The sequence below is a fragment of the Cygnus atratus genome, chromosome 2, assembly GCF_013377495.2.
Source record: "Cygnus atratus isolate AKBS03 ecotype Queensland, Australia chromosome 2, CAtr_DNAZoo_HiC_assembly, whole genome shotgun sequence".
Taxonomy (NCBI): domain Eukaryota; kingdom Metazoa; phylum Chordata; class Aves; order Anseriformes; family Anatidae; genus Cygnus; species Cygnus atratus.
The window spans coordinates 143,876,902-143,896,018 of NC_066363.1; the positions used below are offsets into that span (position 1 = coordinate 143,876,902).

At 34.6% G+C, this 19,117-nt stretch overlaps 1 protein-coding gene across 3 annotated transcripts in view; it reads right to left on the reverse strand.

Moving 5' to 3' along the window:
- CSMD3 (CUB and Sushi multiple domains 3) overlaps window positions 1-19,117 on the reverse strand; it is a 710,218-nt gene that overhangs the window by 216,274 nt on the left and 474,827 nt on the right. For all 3 annotated transcript variants that reach the window (XM_035546237.1, XM_035546236.1, XM_035546235.1), the window contains 3 exons: window positions 15,430-15,621; window positions 11,768-11,894; window positions 10,941-11,143 (listed from right to left, as the gene is read on the reverse strand). In XM_035546237.1, coding sequence (XP_035402130.1) covers window positions 10,941-11,143; window positions 11,768-11,894; window positions 15,430-15,621 — 522 coding nt within the window. The remainder of the gene's footprint in view (window positions 1-10,940; window positions 11,144-11,767; window positions 11,895-15,429; window positions 15,622-19,117) is intronic.

Consider the following 19,117-nt stretch of genomic DNA (forward strand, 5'->3'; position numbering starts at 1 on the left):
CCTATAACTGTTGGCATTTCAGATGTGCCTCTGCCTGCACCAACCCTGACAGACTGCACCTTCAAAATTCAAGCTTTCCCGGACTCCATGTAATACCTTTACCAAATAGACACTGCAGTCTCCCTGCATCTCTAATACTGTCTGTTTCAGAATCAGGTCACCTTGATATTTTCTATCTCAAAACCAACCTGCTATACAACTTTTCCTGAAAAAGAAAGAATAAAATGGCCACTGTGTTTTCACTCAGTCTTCTACCAACAGAAACACCGAAAAGTTTTTGTCTATTTTAAGCTTTAGTATCTGCTAGATCTATCAGAGATTTAGGAGAATAGCCAATATAATTCTTAAGTAAATTCTAGCCATAGAGTCAGTTTGTTGATTTTGCATGACTTTGTAGATTCTATGTTTGTCAGTTATTATTTGAAGATTAAAATGAAAAGTGTTAAAAATAAAGCATTGAGTCAGAATTTCATCAGGAACCATCCCCAACAAAAGGAGTACAACATTTTGCCCAATCAGGGTTATTAAGGTTGCCCAGGCAAGTTCTCTGTTTGCTTAACTCTTAGCTGCATCATAGGCACTTAACTTGAGGTTTCATTCCTCTCAGTGTCCTGAAACAGTAATTAAATTAGGAAGTGTAAGATAGGTGAGAGGTTTTTTTGTTTGTTTGTTTTTATATGAGGGAAACAAATAAACAAACAGAAATTAGGGCACACAATTAGTAAATTGAGGCAGACCATAGTTCAAATCTCTTGTTCAACTTGAAGAAGAAGATAGAATACATACTTATACAGCTTATCACATAGAAATTTCTGAGTAGTTAAGAGTCAATAACTTAAAGAATGCAATATATGTCTTAGTTTCAGCTTCTGTTTCAAATAATTTTCAAGTATTATAAATAAAAGTGCTTAGAAAGAAAATTGCCATATCATCAGTATAAACTCCTGTTGCAGGTCTTCCAAGAAGATCTGGAAACAGATGGAATTCTGAAATGAATTTCTGGAAGAAAAGAAGGTCAATGTTGAATGTCTAGAGCTGGGACAGAGGATTGTCTTGTTTCTCTTGTTGCTGTATGGATTGTGAGAGATGATAGAGCAACATGTGCTGTGTAAAGCACTGTCAATAGCAGACTCCAGGTGACATGCTCCAAACCTTCTTAGAGCAGCAGAAGCAACCAGATTGACAATCTAAGGTGTTGGCATAGCCAACAGGTCATTCCACTGTCCAAAACCACAAGTACTTATCTTGCAGGCAGCTGGGGCAGCTGATCCAACAGATCTTTATAACCTTCATTGAACTTTTCTGAGTCTTATTTTCCTCTAATGTTAAGCATTGACCAAATGCATCCTAGTACCAAGCTCACTAACACACACCAGGACAGGAAATGGATTGAAGAGGAGGTGTGTACTGGAGCAGGAAGGGTAACACTCCTGCGCAGCAGCCCTCCCTGATGTCACAGGGACTCCAACTTGGGTGGAGTTAAAAAAAATAAAAATAAAAAAAATAAAAAAAAAACAGGCATGCAACACAAAGTTTGAAGGTCTTGATGACACATCAACTGTCATATCATTTTCTGTACTTTGACTGTTGTCAAATGAAAGGTTAAGTCAAGAATTGTTCTGTGTTGAAAACCATGTTCAATGAGTTACAGATGTCTTATGCATTTGTGAACCTGTCTAGTCCTTCAACAGGGATTTCACCACCTGTCCCAAGGCTCACAGAAACAGACAAGCAACAACTTGTATTGAGCATGGAAAAGTGCATGCAGGAAACTGCTGCAAAGTCCTTTACAAGGTACAACCCCAATTTGTCAAGGTAAAGCAAAGGTACATTTCCATTTTGGTATTATCATCTCAATAATAAATAACCAGGAAGGTTTTTGTGTGGTACTGTTCTCTTAAACCTCTGTTGCATTATTCAAGGACACATGCACAGGTTTATACATCCATATCCACACATAAATCAAAAACATTTTTTTCTGTGAAAGCGTCACCAGCAAAAAAGCATTAGACCTGACCCTGACTAGCAATCTTTTGATGACAATTACTACCAAAAACTACAGAAAGCAAAGCCATGCCTGGTAATCTCCATAACATACTATTCTCTAAGTATATATTTGACAAGTGGGAAATCCAAGTGGGAAATGGTAGGGATTTGGGGGAAAGGCCTTTACCCTCTGAAAATGACTATTTTGAAATGACTCTGAAATGCAGTGTAATCATGGATATGGCTGGTTTGCAGTCCACCCAGGAAACAAGCTTCCCACAGCATAGGGAAGAAGGGCCTGTACAGGATCCAAGCTGCCCACAGTTCAAGGGGTTCATCCAGGAGACAAGCTGCCCACAGCTGTGTGTCCATCCAGAAGCCAGTGCAGGGCTGAGGGATCTACCCAGGTACAAAGTCACCTACAGAAAATGTCCAAGGGGTCCAGCCAGGTGACTGGAGACCAGCAAAGCACTACTTAGGAGCCTTGTGCTCAACTGAAAGGGGCACATGGGCCCATAGGTGAGGGTGTGAAGCTGGTCAGGGCCTGCAAGGCCTACTTTAGTGTACTCAGGATCCTGATATAGGGAAAGATTTCTTACAGAAACTTTGAAAGATAACAGAAGCAGATTAAGTTTTAAGAAGCTGGAAAAAGCTGAGTTTTTTTAAAAATGTTTTACTGAATTTGCTGCTCTTGGAAAGACTGAAATAATTACTTAAATTTCTCTCTGCACAGAGTTGACTTCAAGGACCTTATTCTTAGCTATCAGAGACAGGTATACTTAGCTATAGTTTATTTTAATTTCATTTAACATGTAGGAGAGTTAGTAGTCACCTTGGGGAGGGAGGGAAGGAGGGGAGTGGAGAGAGGAGGAGGAAGTGGGAAAAGAAAAAAAAAAAATATGGCCAGTGCCTTGAAAAAAAAGAAAAAGAAAAAAAAGATAATGCTGTCTGGTTTGTGTTTGCATCTCATGCCACATATTCATAGTTTTTAGTTATACCCTTATCCATATTTGATGTATTTTAGAGTTTATTAACAATTTCACTCCGTAGATAGTCTATTCAGTGTAGGTTCACCTGTTCCCTGTACAGAATTTTCATGACCAAACAACAGATGGAGTTTTGAAAGCAATCTCAAAGTCTTGGTTGCCAGAGATGCCAAGTCTAACGTTATTATATAGTCATCACATTCTTTTTATTTTGTATTGTATATAATTCTTTATGGTATCTGGAAATTTTATACTTCTGTGTTTCAACAGCAATGGTTTGTATGACTGGTAATGACAAGTTTTAGAGTGCTTTTCTCACAACGCAAGTTGGAAAACACGGACTACTTGGCTAACTGCATACTAAAAAATTAATTCATTGATATTTTATTCAGAATTTGAATCCAGATTATTCTGATTGAAAATCAGTAGAATGTATAACAGTATTTAGTGGTAATTGTTAACTGAAACTATTTTAAAAATATGTTTTACGCTGTAATCTGGTATAGTCTGATGAATTTTTGTGCGGGGAAGTGTGGAGGTAAAGTTCTCTTCTGAGGGACTTTTTCCGGTTTTACTGTCAGATACATTTTATATCTTAGCATATGTAGGTTTAATCATATGATCTAACTTGCTTGACTTTTTTGTTGTCAATTTACTTCAGATGTTTTTAAGAAAATGGATTGCGATGACTAAACTACTACATAGTTTTTATTATGACTTCTTGGGCAACCTTAAGAGCTACTTTTTCCCAGTTCATAAGCAGACATCTTTTTCCACAAAATTGAAGTCTTCAGCTCTGAATATCTATTATCTCTTAAGCACTTGCTTATAGCTCTGGCACTGAGTATGAAATCCAGCCCCAAATAAATTAACATATATTTTCAGATAATTTCTGGAAAACAACATAAAATAGACACTGTGACAGTACATGATCATGCTGGCAATGCATTACAGCTGGGGAGGAAGTTTTATTTATTTACTTATTTATTTATTAAACCTTAATTTCATTTAGATTTTTATTTTTTTTAATTACTAAATTATTATTTATTTATTTTCCTCTTTTGGAACTATAGAGTTCTTTAAGCTTTTTGTACTGGACCTATCCCTATTTCAGATGGCATATTTCTTTGTCTATACATGAAAGCAGGGAGAAAGAAATAGCTTTTCAGAAAAAAACAATCATTAGGATCTTGGACCACAAACAAGGGCTACTCGTGCGTTGAAAATCCTAATGATGATGATCCTGATGATGCAGATTTTAATACCATTTCTACTGAAAAGATCACTAAGAGGACCTGAATGAAAATACATTTGTTTAAGTAGATTCTATACAGAATACTCACAAACTGTTCTGCTAATGATACAGTTGTGCAGTATTGAACAGCACTGCTGGTTTGCCTTGATTTTGCATGCTGGGTGAATTGGAATCCTCTGAAGAAAGGAGGTATTGCTCCCATTCTTTTTTATTTTCTTTCCCTGTCTTTAACAATTGTCACAGTTTGTATACATTTGTATGTTTGCATTGCAGCCTTACCATTTCAAATCCCTAAAAATGTTCTGGGAGTTCTTAAACACAGGGCAAAATTTGGAACTCCCGACAAATGGTTAAGTAAGAAGGTGCTTAATCTGTTTGAAGCATTCATTCTTTGTTGATCTGTTGCTTCTTCAGTTCTTTTGTACTATAATTGAATAGCTTGGCATTGATACAGAACTGACCTTAGTATTGATAATATTCTGACTTTACACATAAGCTGTTACTCTAATCTTTGTTAAGACTATCAAAATTTATGAGTTCAGAAAGCATTATACTATTGGTCACTTGCAAAAAGTTACAGAACCTTTGTCAGAAAACAGCTTCTGTTTCATGATACACATTACACCTTCCCAAAGCACGATGGGAATACAGAGAAAAATGAGGATCCAATTGTTATTTTCATTTTCTTTTGCATTTTTTTTAATTGTCTTTATGAAAGTGAAACTACACCTGAGACTGCACATCTGAATATGTCCAGTCAATAACTGAAGTTCTATTTGATAAATACTTTTTTCACAATCATATACAGAAGACTGAAGGATGAACATTGTTTCAGTCAAATCTCTTTGCTAGATCTGTCCTTTATGTGTGTGGGATGCAAAAACCCATATATTCAATTTGAAAAATTACAGCTTGAGAAAGAGGCTCTGGATTCCAGTAGTGAAAGATTTCTAGGTTAGTTACAGAACATGAAAAAATATCAGTGATCAAGTGTAAAACTAGTTTGATATGCCTTCAAGGAATTTCACTTACATAAGTGTATTTTGGCCATTCTCCCAAAATATCACTTCTTTCTAGATACGTTTTTGTGATGTATTCATTCCATTACAAAGTAGCATACAGAACTTCCAAAATATCTTTCTTTCCTATGGTACAGATTACCTAGCATAAAAAATAACTTCAATAACACTCATTAACTGAAAATATGAGATGCATAAGTGACAGGAAGCCAAGACCTTGGAAAAATGGATGATACATCCAAAAATAACTTCACACTTGTATTTGTGCATTATACCGTAATCTAAGTGTAGAAAAAAAGTAACAGTCCTGAAGTCCTAACCTGTACCTACAGAAAAAATCCCATCGTGTATGTGTGTTTGTATATGTAAGCGTGTACCTATGTACATCTATAAAGGGTGGCTCACAAATTACTCAATGGAAACTACTGATACTGAAAATGAAGAGCAGTGGAAAATCCACCCCCAATTTGCATTAACTCAATACCAGAGTTTGTCACAGGAAACAGAGCACAGAATACCTATGGCATCTAATGTATTTACCATGAGGTAATAATTTTTGCAGTCACATGACAAAATGTCAAGTCTGTTCTATTCTGTTTTGTGCCAAATATAAATAAGATATAATAAATATAACAGTATTCTCCAAAATAACTGTTGGACAATACTACAAAAGTAGGTTGGTTCTGTCCTATACGTAAAACATAAAAGATATTCCACTGCAGCAGGATGAACTTTATATGTATCTAAAGATACAAATGTCACACCTAAATGTTTCCACTAAAGTAATTCCTGTATACCTCAGCTGATGAATTTGCCAGTCACACAGCAGTTTGACTGTAGTTCTCTGTAAGAGTGCCAAAAAAGACTGCTGAATAATCAATGTAGTGTATGAATTCACAGGCTCTTTTTCAGGGTGAAATCTCCACACGGAAAATGGTTAGGGAGATGTTTCTTTGCACAAAGAAAACAAAAAGTACTAAGTCCTGCTCTTATGCTATTTTGCTCACATATTTGTAGCAAAGGAAATGCGGGGAAGAGAATGCTTAATTGAGATTTTACTCTTTATCCAGTCAAGTAAGAAACATAATTATGGTGCCAAAGGTGCATGAAGAGACAAACTATTGCTGCTGCCTCCTTTTCCTCGCATTCTCTGATTTTCTTCTGTGACTAAAAACTTACAGTTGCATATGTGGATACAGATCAAATTGTAATACTCTACTAGTGATGTCACAGTGATCTGTTAGAAAGAAAACTGTTACATGAAAAATAGCTGAACTCAAAAACTTTTGACTACATTTTTACTGACTAATATAAAATGGAAAATAAAATCCATGCTATTAACTAAATTTTCAAGGTATTTTAGCTGAAATCATTTTGAAGAATTGTACAAACTATTAAGCTTATATATAAACTATAAGTCTAGAAAATACTATTATAGAACATTTGACTGTTTTGTGTATTATTTGGATCAAAAGTCATCTTCAAATAATTTAATGAAAGATAATGGATTAACCAAAGAGAAAAAGATTGGTAAGAAAGTTAAAGAAAACCTTTTAGAAATATAAAAGTAGTTTCATTTATAACATTATGATTCCATATAAAGATACTTCGCACTTCCAATTTTATTTTGCCTTTTATCTATAAACCACCGTAATGCATCAAAACTGTTGAATAGGTTTAAGTCAAGGACGTTCAATCTTCAGTATAAATAAAATAAGCTGCTTTTATAGTTACATGACCAAAAAGACTTTATTTATTCATAATTTCAAAATTACTTACAATTAGCCTGTTTCTTTCAATAATTCCTTTCCACTTTCTGCTATTCATACAGTAGCTTCAGGTCTCTCTAGCTACAAGCTATTACCATGGCATTTACATGGAATCAGTAACTCACAGTATTTGCCTGAATAAAAGACAAATATCCTATATATACTAAGTGATAATAGCTACTGAATAGTTAATATCATTTACAAACCTGTGACATTTTTGCCATTGAAATCCCATAAATGGTTATTCCTTTTAGTATTGTTAACTATTTTGAAGGAAGGCAGTTGCTGATGGAGGGAAACAGATCTACTTAACAGCTTTAACAGCTTCATTCTGTTAAGCCTGTCAATGCCATTAAAACAAACAACAAGAAAAAAAAAAAAACTTCAGGAAAAAAAAAAAGTTGTAGGAAAACAGTCATCCTCAAATTTTACATTTTACATCATTAAATATAAAGGCCTCCTGTCATGGTTGAAAGAAATCAGCAAACAAGGAAGCATTAAGACATGGAAAGTTGTTCTGCTATGGAGTAGACACAAGAAGAATAAATCCTATTTCCTGACTTCATAAAAGTGAAAGAGTTATGTTAGGGAGTGATCTGTTACTGGAAAACTGGAGAAAATAAAATAAAAGAAATAAAATAAAAAATAAAATATGATGTTCAGTGTCAAAAAATCTTCCTAAATGACTGTGGTGAATGTGTCTTTCTTTGAACCAAAATTAAAAAGTGAATGAAGAAACATTTACCAAACCACATGGCTATAAGAAGGCACTAAACATAATTTCAGAAAACTGACTTGTGACTGTTTAAGCTTCTATCCATTGCAAGTAATCAAAGCAAGCAATATGATTCATTATAATTCTAGACTGGGAACTATTATTGTCAAATTTAAGCCATCCAGGTTAGTATCTGATGCAAGTTATCTATGCTTTTTTCCATCATCCACATGAACCAGCACTGTGGCCAGGTGGCCAAGGCCATTATCATCCTGGCTTGTATCAGAAATAGAGTGGCCAGCAGGACTAGGGAAGTGATCATCCCTCTGTAATCGTCACTGGTGAGACTGCACCTTGAGTAGCATGTTCAGTTTTCAGTCTCCTGTTACAAGAAAGGTATTTAGTTGCTGGAATATGTTCAGAGAAAAGCAACAAAGCTGGTGAAGGAACTAGAAAACAAGGCATATGAGGAGTGTCTGAGGGTACTGCGGTTGTTTAGTCTCGAGTAAAGAAGGCTAAAGGTAGACCTCATTGCACTCTACAAACTATCTGAAAGGAGGTTGTATAGAGGACAGTGTCAGTCTCTTTTCTCAGGTGACAAGTGATAGGACAAGAACATCCTCAAACTGCACCAGAATAGGTTTAGATTAGCTATGAGGAAGAATTTATTCACAGGAAGGCTGGTTAGGCATTGGAACTCCCTCCCTTCCCCTAAATTTTACAAAATTATTAACTTTGATGCCTTGTAAAGGACTGTGTTGGACAGGTCTGGATAGAGACAATTCTAATAGCACCAGCTGTAATTACAAGATACTACTTAAATTATAATTATCTTTATACTGTTTGTATAACATATCAGCTTGTCTAGGCTTGTCCCCCTCCCCCATTTTATTTGGTGAAGAATGCTCTCAGATGTTAATTGCTACCAGATAGAAATATTTTTTTTTGTATTTGTTGGGTGAATTAGAAAGAAGATATATGTTATATTACAATATCAATGGTGAATATTTTCAGTTATTAAATGAATTATAGATGCTGAATTGTGTAGGAACAGTTGATAAAAAAATAAATATAAAATTTTAAGGAAATATGAACTCAAAATCTCTTTCTACAAAGTGAATTAGCAATTAAGGAAATAATATAAAAAGTCAAGCATTCAGGGTCTTCAAAGGGTTTGAATTCCTTCAAAAGGAATGCTACTAAACTACAACAGATATTGTAAAAGCACCAATAATCCAGTTAAATACTCATACTCTCTTTCACAAAATGGCAAGAGGAAAGTAAAAGCACATACCTCCCCTGTGTGAGCTTTATGTTTTTTAATTACACTGCAGCTAAAGTACGCAGACACCATCTGTTTCACTCAGACAACATTATAGATTCAAAGAAAGTACATGGAAGATTAAAACAAAATTACATAGAATTTCTTTTTCCTCCCTCTCCTCAAATATAATTCTTTCCTGGTTAGTAAAATAGTATGGCCAGAGGCCTGTGCAGGCATTGAGAGGGACCTGGACAGTCTGGAGGGTTGGGCCGAGAAGAACCTCATGAAGTTCAACAAGGGCAAGTGCACCTGGGGAGGTCCTGCACCTAGGGAAGAATAACCGCATGCACTAGTACAGGCTAGGGGGTGACCTGCTGGAGTGCCGCTCTGCAGAAAGGGGCCTAGGGGTTGTTGCGGACAACAAATTAACCATGAGCTAGCAGTGTGCCCTTGTGGACAAGAAAGCCAACGGCATCCTGGCCTGCATCAAGAGGAGTGTGGACCGCAGGTTGAGAGAGGTGCTCCTCCCCTTCTACTCAGCTCTGGGGAGGCCACACCTGGAATATCGTGTCCAGTTCTGGGCTTCCCAGTACAAGAGGAATGTAGAACTTCTAGAGAGGGTCCAGCATAGAGCCACAAAGACGATTAAGGGATTGGAGTATCTGTTTTATGAGGAAAGACTAAGTGAGATGGGCCTATTTAGCCTAGAGAAGAGGAGGTTGAGAGGGGATCTTATCAACCTCTTTAAATACTTGGGGGGACAATCTAAACAGGATGGGGCCAAACTCTTCTCAGTGGTGGCCAGTGATAGGGCAAGGGGTGATGGGTATAAATTGAACTGCAGGAGGTTTCATTGCCATCTGAGGAAGAACTTCATTACAGTTCAGGTGACAGAGCACTGAAACAGGCTGCCCAGAGGGGTTGTGGAATCTCCTTCTTTGGAGATATTCAAAACCCGCCTGGATGCGATCCTGTGTAATATGCTCTAGGTGATCCTGCTTGGCGGGGGGGTTGGACTAGATGATCTCTGGAGGTCCCTTCCAACCTCAACCATCCTGTGATTCTGTGAATTAAAAACTTTATTCATGGCTCCAATAAAAGAGAGCAGAAGCACTCTTTCACTACAAGTTAACTATATTTTACTTTGTCCTCTCAGTCACACACTTGATTCTTCCTTCAAATCACTGTGTGTGTGTCCACATGCATTCTTCATACACATAGAAAGAATGACATTAGGGGGAAAAAGGACTTATACAAATATCAAAAACAGAAAGCACAACAATGTTAATAATGTTACCATTAAAAGTATGAGTCTCTGTATCAACCTATGTTAGAAACATTGCTTCTGCTAGACAAAATGATATTATGAGATGAGATCTTGCTATACTTGAAAAATATATATACTTCATTGATCAGCAGTGAGGTCAAAATGGACCTTATTTAATGATTTCTTCCATTTCAACATGAAAAGTGTCTAAAAGGATTTAATAACAGTTAAATAAGTGTTTAGGTTTGTCACCATGCTGCCAGTTTGATTAATCCAATAAGATGAAAGAAATAGTGCTAGAAGACGAAAAGAATGACGCTACTGTTCCTGCAGTGCTATTTCCTGTTTCATCCTATACAAGTGCAACAGGAATTAAAATTCTGTACATATGTCTCTGAAAGCAGAAACTCTTATTGATTAGAAAAGGACGAAGTCATTAACACGCTTACAACACCTCCTTTGTGAAAAACGCTAGTCATAATTATAAGTATTCCTATGCTTTCCCAGCTGGTCTTGAAATAAAGCCAAATTAGTAAATGACATGGATTTTTATTTATTCATTTTAAATAAAAACATAGCTTTAGAACAAATCTGATAGTTTGGACCAGCTCTTTCCCTACTGAAGTTAGAAATGGTGTCACCAATTTCAGCATAATAATAAATAAATCCATCAACTTACTTGAAAACTGTATGGCAAACCCAGATTTGCTGATATAAAAATCTGTGTCAAATTGGATAGTTACTATGTTGAGTGTACTGTGAATGCCTTCAGGAACAAGAGATCCACTAATTTCCTTGAGTAACATCTCGTTCTCAGGTGGTCCATCCCAAACTCGTAGAATATCATGTGATGCCTCAGTATCAAATGCAAGAAACTGAAGGCTGTAAGAACACCAATATTTTATTGTCATTTTCACATTATTTAACAATGTATCTTTAGCAAAACAAAAACAACTAAGAAAGCAAATAAACTTTGATTTCCAAGTCTAATTTTTTTTCACAATATTTTTATACCTTTATCATTGGATGCATAAAAGAGAAAAACAGAAATATATTTGAAAGCTAAATTCTTTGGCAACTAGTATTTGAATTTTGTGAACCATGAAATGAATACATATTGCTTTAGCCATTCAAATAATATATAAGCATCCACAGACTTTTCAGAAAATTTTTTTTTTCTTAAAACAGTATTATGAACTGCATAATTTCATTCTCATTATTATTATTGTTTTTAAACCAGATTTCCAATTAATATTTTGTATATATCTTTGCAAATATTAACAAAAAAAAAAAGGCAAGTAATTTTAAGGGCTGATCTTCATCAGACAACATTTATTGAAAAATAGTTTCAACACAAGACTATGTATCGAAGCTTAGAATGAGAAAAATACTGTTCCTAAGCTGCATCTTAAGTCCTAAATCCCTTTCTTCCTCAACTATACAGGCAAGATTGCTTATTATATAATCAAAAAGATTTGTTATAATTGTAAGATTCATTTTCAGTACCTGACAATATTTCCTGGGTCTACTTCAATCACCCACATGCAACGCAGATTATTATCATAGGGAAAAGGATAGCCAGGAGATAAGATTCTTCCTGATGATTCTCCTTTAAAACGCCCTCCACATTCAGCTGATGAAAACACCATTACATAATGTTACAGATAGCTTTCCATGTGAGCAATCAATGATGAGATCTACTCCCTTGCTAAATAAGTAACACAGCTGAAACACAACACACCTGACTGTATGGCCTAAGATTGTATGACAACATATAAGATCTTCAAGTACCTGTAAATGTGTTTCTACTTGAGTATTTTTGTATTTTCCTTTCATACCTATGTTCTTTCTAATAATTTTGGACACACAATAATTAAAAAGTATACCACGTTTAATGAAAGAAACAAGGATTGTTACTTAAAAAGAGAAACAAACAAAACCACAAGAATGCAATGTCACTCTAAAACAGTCAGATAAAATTAATAAAACTGCAAAGGAATAAGTAGGAAATAAAAAAAAAAAAGGAAAAAAGAAGAGAGAAAACATACTAAATTAAAGCAGGCTATTCAGAGAGAAAATCAGACTTTCAGTTTAGAAAAAAAAGAAAAAAAGTAAGACTTCTTACCTGAGACTTGTCCTCATAGTGAAGCTATAATATTTCTTAGAGGATAATAGATGGTAAGTAGATCCCTGTTAGTTGGCATCAGCCAGCCAATCACTAGGCAAAATTTTATCATAATCTAGATACCTAATCTATGAAATTTTTATTTTATTTTTTAATCCCTTAGGCCTTTAAAGTTTTCTTATTCCCCCTTCCTTCCTTTTAAAAGTTCCTCTAATGCTTTCTCTCTTGTGAAGTCCAAAGCCAAAATACTGTTTTGATTAAATCTCTTTGGATAGTTCAACTGCAGTTTTATTTTGATTTAATATCACCTAAAATATTTAGTTGACAGATTTATTATGATCTGTGAATTTCCTGATAAAATGTAATTGAAATCATACTCTTGAAGGAATTTCCTGAAATAATAAAAACATTTTTTTAGAGACAGGTGGCTTTTCATATCTTTTTAAACATTCTGCCAATCTGTTAATTCCTAAAATCTTTTAAAAATAATTAAAAATAAAATAGTAGTTATTCAACTCATATGATAGGATAGTCTATTATTCTTCCAGTGGAGTAAGGGTATAAATAAATTACACAATAAAGAAAAAAGTGTTCATTGGCAAAAAATGAAATAAAAAAATAATTACATTTTGTCCAGGACCATTGAACAATGGTAAATTTATGAATTCTAATTTTCACAGAGGATTACTGGTTTGTTTTTTATTGGGATTTTAGAAGGTCCCTCTCTCCCCAGTGGTTTATTTCCTCCTCTTCAGCAAGTTACAGCTCCCTAGTTTTGCTGGTTGCTGACTCAGCCATGACAGTAGTGACTTCTCAGAAAGCAGAATCCTCATAAGTGGCAGTGAGAAGTAACAGAGCAAAACACCTTTTATCTTCCTTCTCCAGTTTGCTCACTGTGAAGTCAATCCTAATTAAGAATCTTAATTCTCTCAGAATGTCAATTTTAGAGATTCAAGGATTTCAAGTTAAAGGAAATATTTTGTAATCTTTATATCTTCTTGCAAATTCAGTGGATAGTACTCTGTACTATGTTTACTATGTTTAAGATTTGTCATTACTAGAACTGCTTTTTTTTTTTTTTTTTTTTTAAGTGTATTTGTGCCTCATGTTTTGTGATTTTGCATCACACATGGTACTGTGAACTGGATGGATAAGTAACTTCTTTTAATATCAGACTACATAGATGTGTTCAGAATAACATTAATTTAAAACTGAACAAATTTACACTATAGAGTGGTTCACGTTCTAAACAGGTTCATCTACACAAAACATTTAGGACTAATTATAATGTAGTTTTCACAAAGAGTCTGGTGACAGCGCAAAAGATGGTTGCTTAATTTCTTTAATTTTTTAAAAGACGGTGATCTGAGTTGGACAGTGAATCAGTATTAAAATGAAAAAGAATATGAAGACCATCAGGATATGCAGCATATCATCATTTTTAACAGAGGACCAGCCTCACCTGTGGATTTCAGTTTACTGAATTTTTTTGTTAGTTTATACCAATTCTGAATCTGATTCACTTCGTAATCCAAAGGTGGCCAACTTTTCAGTTATATGCATCTATGTTGGAGAGGGACAGCTGAATAATTAAATCCCAAGACAATTTGTATTAGTAATTTTCGGACCTTCTTCCAAACTTCCTTCTTCCAAGGGGACAACAGTATTTATCTCCTAACCATGAGCTGTTGTAGAGTTCCCCTTCCTGTAGCCCTTCTGGATGTAAATATATATGATGTTTCGAATATTTGCTTAGAATATAAGGATGCTGAATCTCCCACAGTTGGTGAAAATAGTGCACAGTACACAAATAGATCATTAATCATTAGAAACGTGAAGGAATAGCTTTAGGCAGATTTACCTTGATCTGTTTTAAAATTAAGCGAGAACCCATTTATTTGTGTTACTAAGGTGATATATCCTATGATTTTTAATGTTTAGTAATAGAATTGAAAATATTATTTATTGTTGAAACTTTCATTTTCAACTTTCTTGGACCATCACATTTTATCTTTTATATATATATATATATATATATATTTAACTTCCATCATATGTTCTCTCTATGTCTCCTAGTTGCTGCTTGCACTTTTCAGTGCCATGCTTTCCTCCTAATTCTACTGTTTCAAATATTCCAAATAATGTAGAAATTAGTTATCACTGGGAATATTCAAAGGCTTATCACAAATGTGGGACTTAAACATTTATTCTTTAATAACTACTTTCAGAGAACTGTTCGGTTCTTGTTTGTTGTATATATATGTTGTTTTATGAGCTTTATCTCTTGATAAAGATATGCCAAAATACATTGTTTTCTGTCAAACTTAAATCTGAGAACAAAATGCATCTCATCCCTTGCTTCCCCTATTCACTCATTCCTCATTTCCTCTAAAAGACGATGAAGAAAAAAAAAAAAAAAAAAAAAAAGGAAGAGAATTCCTAGAGTAGTTTAGTATTGTGTTATTTTTGCTTTCTCAAGAAAGGAATCGTAGGTACCCGCACAACTTATAGTTACTGCAATACTGTAATAAAGTGTATAATAATGTGTTGTTATTCATTACAGCAACATTACAGAAGTGATAAAAATACAATATGCCTCCATAGATCTTAGTATCTTTATGTTTTTATTTTAATTTATTTTGTAGTATTTATATGTAAATATATGAAAAGCTTTTTCTAGTGTAATGTTATTTAGATACAGTTAGGGAAAACTAATTTTATAACCCATCATTAAAATTATATGGTCCTGATTAAGCTTTTTATGTTGTCTATTTGCTGACTTTAACAAGACATTTACATATTAGAAATTTCATTATGCATATTTAATAATTACTGTTTTTTTCTTTCTTTCCTTTTTTAACCCCCAAAAAAGGTAACACCACTCACATAGACTTAGGTAAGGTCTAGTTAAATAGATCTGCCAAGGTGCATGTATATTCATGTCTTTGCAAAACATGAGTATTTTTTTTCCTTTTTTTATATTCAGATAGCAGTTTAAGTAAAGAAAAAAAGTAAAAAATTAAAAAATTAAAAAGTATACTACCAATACATGATGGCAGAGGGTAGTCCCATGCCCTTCTTTCTCCAGTCATACACTTTAGAAGGCTACTTCCATGGAGTGTGTAACCTGGATTACATCCATAAATTATAGTGCTTCCAGCAAAATGACCTTGGTCACTGATTTTATATCCAAACTGTGGCACACCAGGGTCTTCACAATGTGAAAGCTCAAAACCTGCCGTAGGAATAACAAATTGTAGTTAAAAAATCAAACACATAAATACATTGATGAAAAATATGATTTTCTGTTTTCTAGCAGAAATTAAGTATTTTAGAATTCAGGCAGCAATATATTTAAGGTTTCTTTTCTGTTTCTAAATAGTCTAAGTAGGATAATTGTCTGTACCCCTCTGTCATACTTGAGAGTATAACTATTACCCTCAAGTTGAGCCTGCCAACCAAACTGTTGTAACGTTTTTTTCTAAAAGCTCAGTTAAAGACTGAGGAGGGAATTCATGATAATTATCAATCAGTTCTGAAATGATATTATAATTTATAAAATGGTAGTTAAAATGACTGCCTGTTTATTTTGATGACATTCTAGTTTGTGAATGGACATTTATATGCTCATAAACAAGCCTTCAGAGGAGATTTGTTATTGTGCACATTAACACCAGTGGCAGAATAGCACCTATGGCACCAAAGAAATAGTTGCATTCATAAATCCCTACCCTAATCCTGCTTTCAATAGTTTGTAAATTTAATCACTAAATGCAGGAGATAACGATGATGATGATGATAGAGTGAATTCAAGCCAAAGACACTTCGGACACTTTAGAGAATTAAAGCTGTGGAGCAAGACCTAGAATGACCAAAACATTATACATAAATATAACATTATGGGGAAACATATGGGGAAACATAACCTATAATTTGGGCAAAAGACTCTCTACTCCAAATAAGTTTCCTGTTATTAACTGGGAAGCAGTTCAAAACCTCTTTGTTCAAAACCTCTTTGTTCAAAAACAAAAATATTTTAACAATATCATGCAGCTCAAACTGAGTGTAGCTAAAAAAGACACTTTGTGTCAGTTTGACATTCCTTTATGTAGCATGGGAGCAAATGAAGGGCTTTTCATATCTGCATTGTTCATTGAAATCATTTACACAGTATTTGTCCAGCTGGCCAACAGTTGGTACAGTTGGTAGCCTTTCATCATCTCTCCTCAGGTACTGAATCATTAGTACTGATTGACTGAAAAAAAGTTCAGTATTTTATTTTATAGACAAAATGGCTCAGGTTGGATACGTCTGTTTGCTCACATGAGGAAAAAAGTAGGTCAAATGCTATATCTTCACAGTTCTTCCTTCAGCTCATTTCATGTCTCGCTGAAAATCGCTTACCTCCTGAAGAGCCTCCACAACCTCTGAGCTGAACTTTCATCAGTCCTAGCTGAGATATTGTTTCCCAGTATAGACCACACTGCAGAATCTCTAGAAGAGGCTAATGTGAAGCCCATTTGAAGAACCTTTTCTATATTGCCAAACTATATACTTATTGACCAGTTAGAATTTCCTGTTTTCTAAGAGAAAATGTTGATCATAGTGTGTGAAAAGAAGTTAAAATGTCTTGATCCCTGAGATGTCCTCATATCTGGACAGCCTACTTATAGATAAAGCACAAAAGTAGTCCTTTTGATTGATCACTTCCTTCTTAAGGATGAGGAGAAAACAAACAAACAAACAAACAAACAATGACAACAACAAAAAAAAACACATGTAATTCCATTGCCTAAGCATAGGTACTAGCAGTGTTTCAGGTGCCCCAAGTGTAGGAACTACTGGAGAGAGTCCAGTGAAGGACCCCTGAGATGATTAATGGACTAGAGCATATCTCAGATGAGGAAAGGTTGAGATAGCTGGGGCTATTCATCCTGGAGGAGAGCAGGCCCAGGGGGTCTTTAGCCATGTGTATAAATCTAAAGAGAAGGAATATAAAAGAATTGGAGTATACTTTATACGTATGGGATTAAGTTTTTTTTCATTGTAGCCCATATGGTGCTGTGGTTTAGGTTTACCAAACCGGTGTTGATAGTATACCAAATCTTTCTGCAATTGCTAAGCATGGAGGCCTTCTCTGTTCCTCACTCCGCCCCACCATGGAGTAGGCTGAGGGTGGGCAAGAAGTTGGGAGGGGTACAGCCAGGACAGCTGAACCCAACCGACCAAAGACATATTCCATTCCACATAGTGTAATACTGAGCAATAAAGCTATTTTTTATAATCTTTCCAAAAGAGGTCACTGTTCAGAGACTGGCTGGGAACTGGTCTGTTTGTGGGAGGTGATGAGTGAACTACCTTTACACTGCTTTTTGTTTTTCTTTTTCCTATACAACTCACTCCAAAAGTTTTGCTCACTTTTGCTCCTCCAGTTCTGTCCTATGTCAACCATTCTGTAATACTTTTGTACCAATATTAGGTGGGCAATATTACAATTAATGAAGGGAGTGCAACTGTGATAATCAATTCCGTGCTATCTGATCTCTTCTGTTAAGGGGAGTATTTGTGAAGTAAGTTATTCATCCTATTTAATTTAGGATATCTAAGAAACTAGCATGTATCCCATGCAGTTTCCCAGTGAAGTACATATTTACAAACGAAGGTTCAGCACAGTTCAGACTAACAACTATTCATTCAGGCTAGGAAAGTATATTCTACAAAAACACTAAGAATGCATTAGTAAGTACTCAAAAGTCAGGAAATGTTAATTATAACATTGAATTTACCTATATAAATAAGATAAAATGAAATACTGTGACACTTGCATAGTGACACAACACTGAAGAGACCTCTTTTTAATCATACAGTACAGTTCTATAACATCACAGGCATATTTACATGGCATATTACATGGCATATTTGAACATCTTTGACCTCAAAAATAATTACATACTTTTGCAGTATCTTGAAATATTTTACTTTCACTCTGCTAGACTTAAAATAGTTTTATGAGAATTAGTTTTAAAAGAATGACAGAGATGTTTTTGAAAGAAAGTATTTTGAACAGGTGAAAATGAATGACAGAGGAAGAAAGAAGGATGATGACATAGAATTGCCTCATAAAACTGTTCCGCATGCTAAAACCTGTTTTATATAGGTGAAGGATAATTCAGCAATGACAAAATTATACATAAAAGAAGTCACATACACCATGTGCCAATAGACACGTAACTATATACATTTTCAGAAGTTGCCATGTGATAAACAAGATGAATATAGCTGTTTCCTGTATACACTCTAAGCCACAGATCTGAAAAGATTTAACCTCTTCTACTCTCTATAGTTTAGTTTTGTCAATTGACATAGAGATAAAAAAGATTTGTTTGGAAAGTTTCTTAATCATTTGGATTCCAAACTGGACTGTTTTAAACAATAATCCAAACTCAGAAATTCCTAGTCTAATGCAAAGTTTGTATTGTATGTGAGACTTAAAATAAAGAATTTATTTTACATATAAAAAGTCTTTATGAAACATTAGGTTTCAAATTTAAAACTACTCACCTGCTTAAATACTTTTATGTGCTCGTACCCTTACTTGAAAATTATCCTACTGTTTCCTTATCATTTCCAAGACTGAAAAAAATTTCAAAATAGCCCTCCAGAAAAACACAGAGATTTAAGTATCATACTAGACAAAGCACTCTGTTTAACATCTTTGTCGATGACGTGGA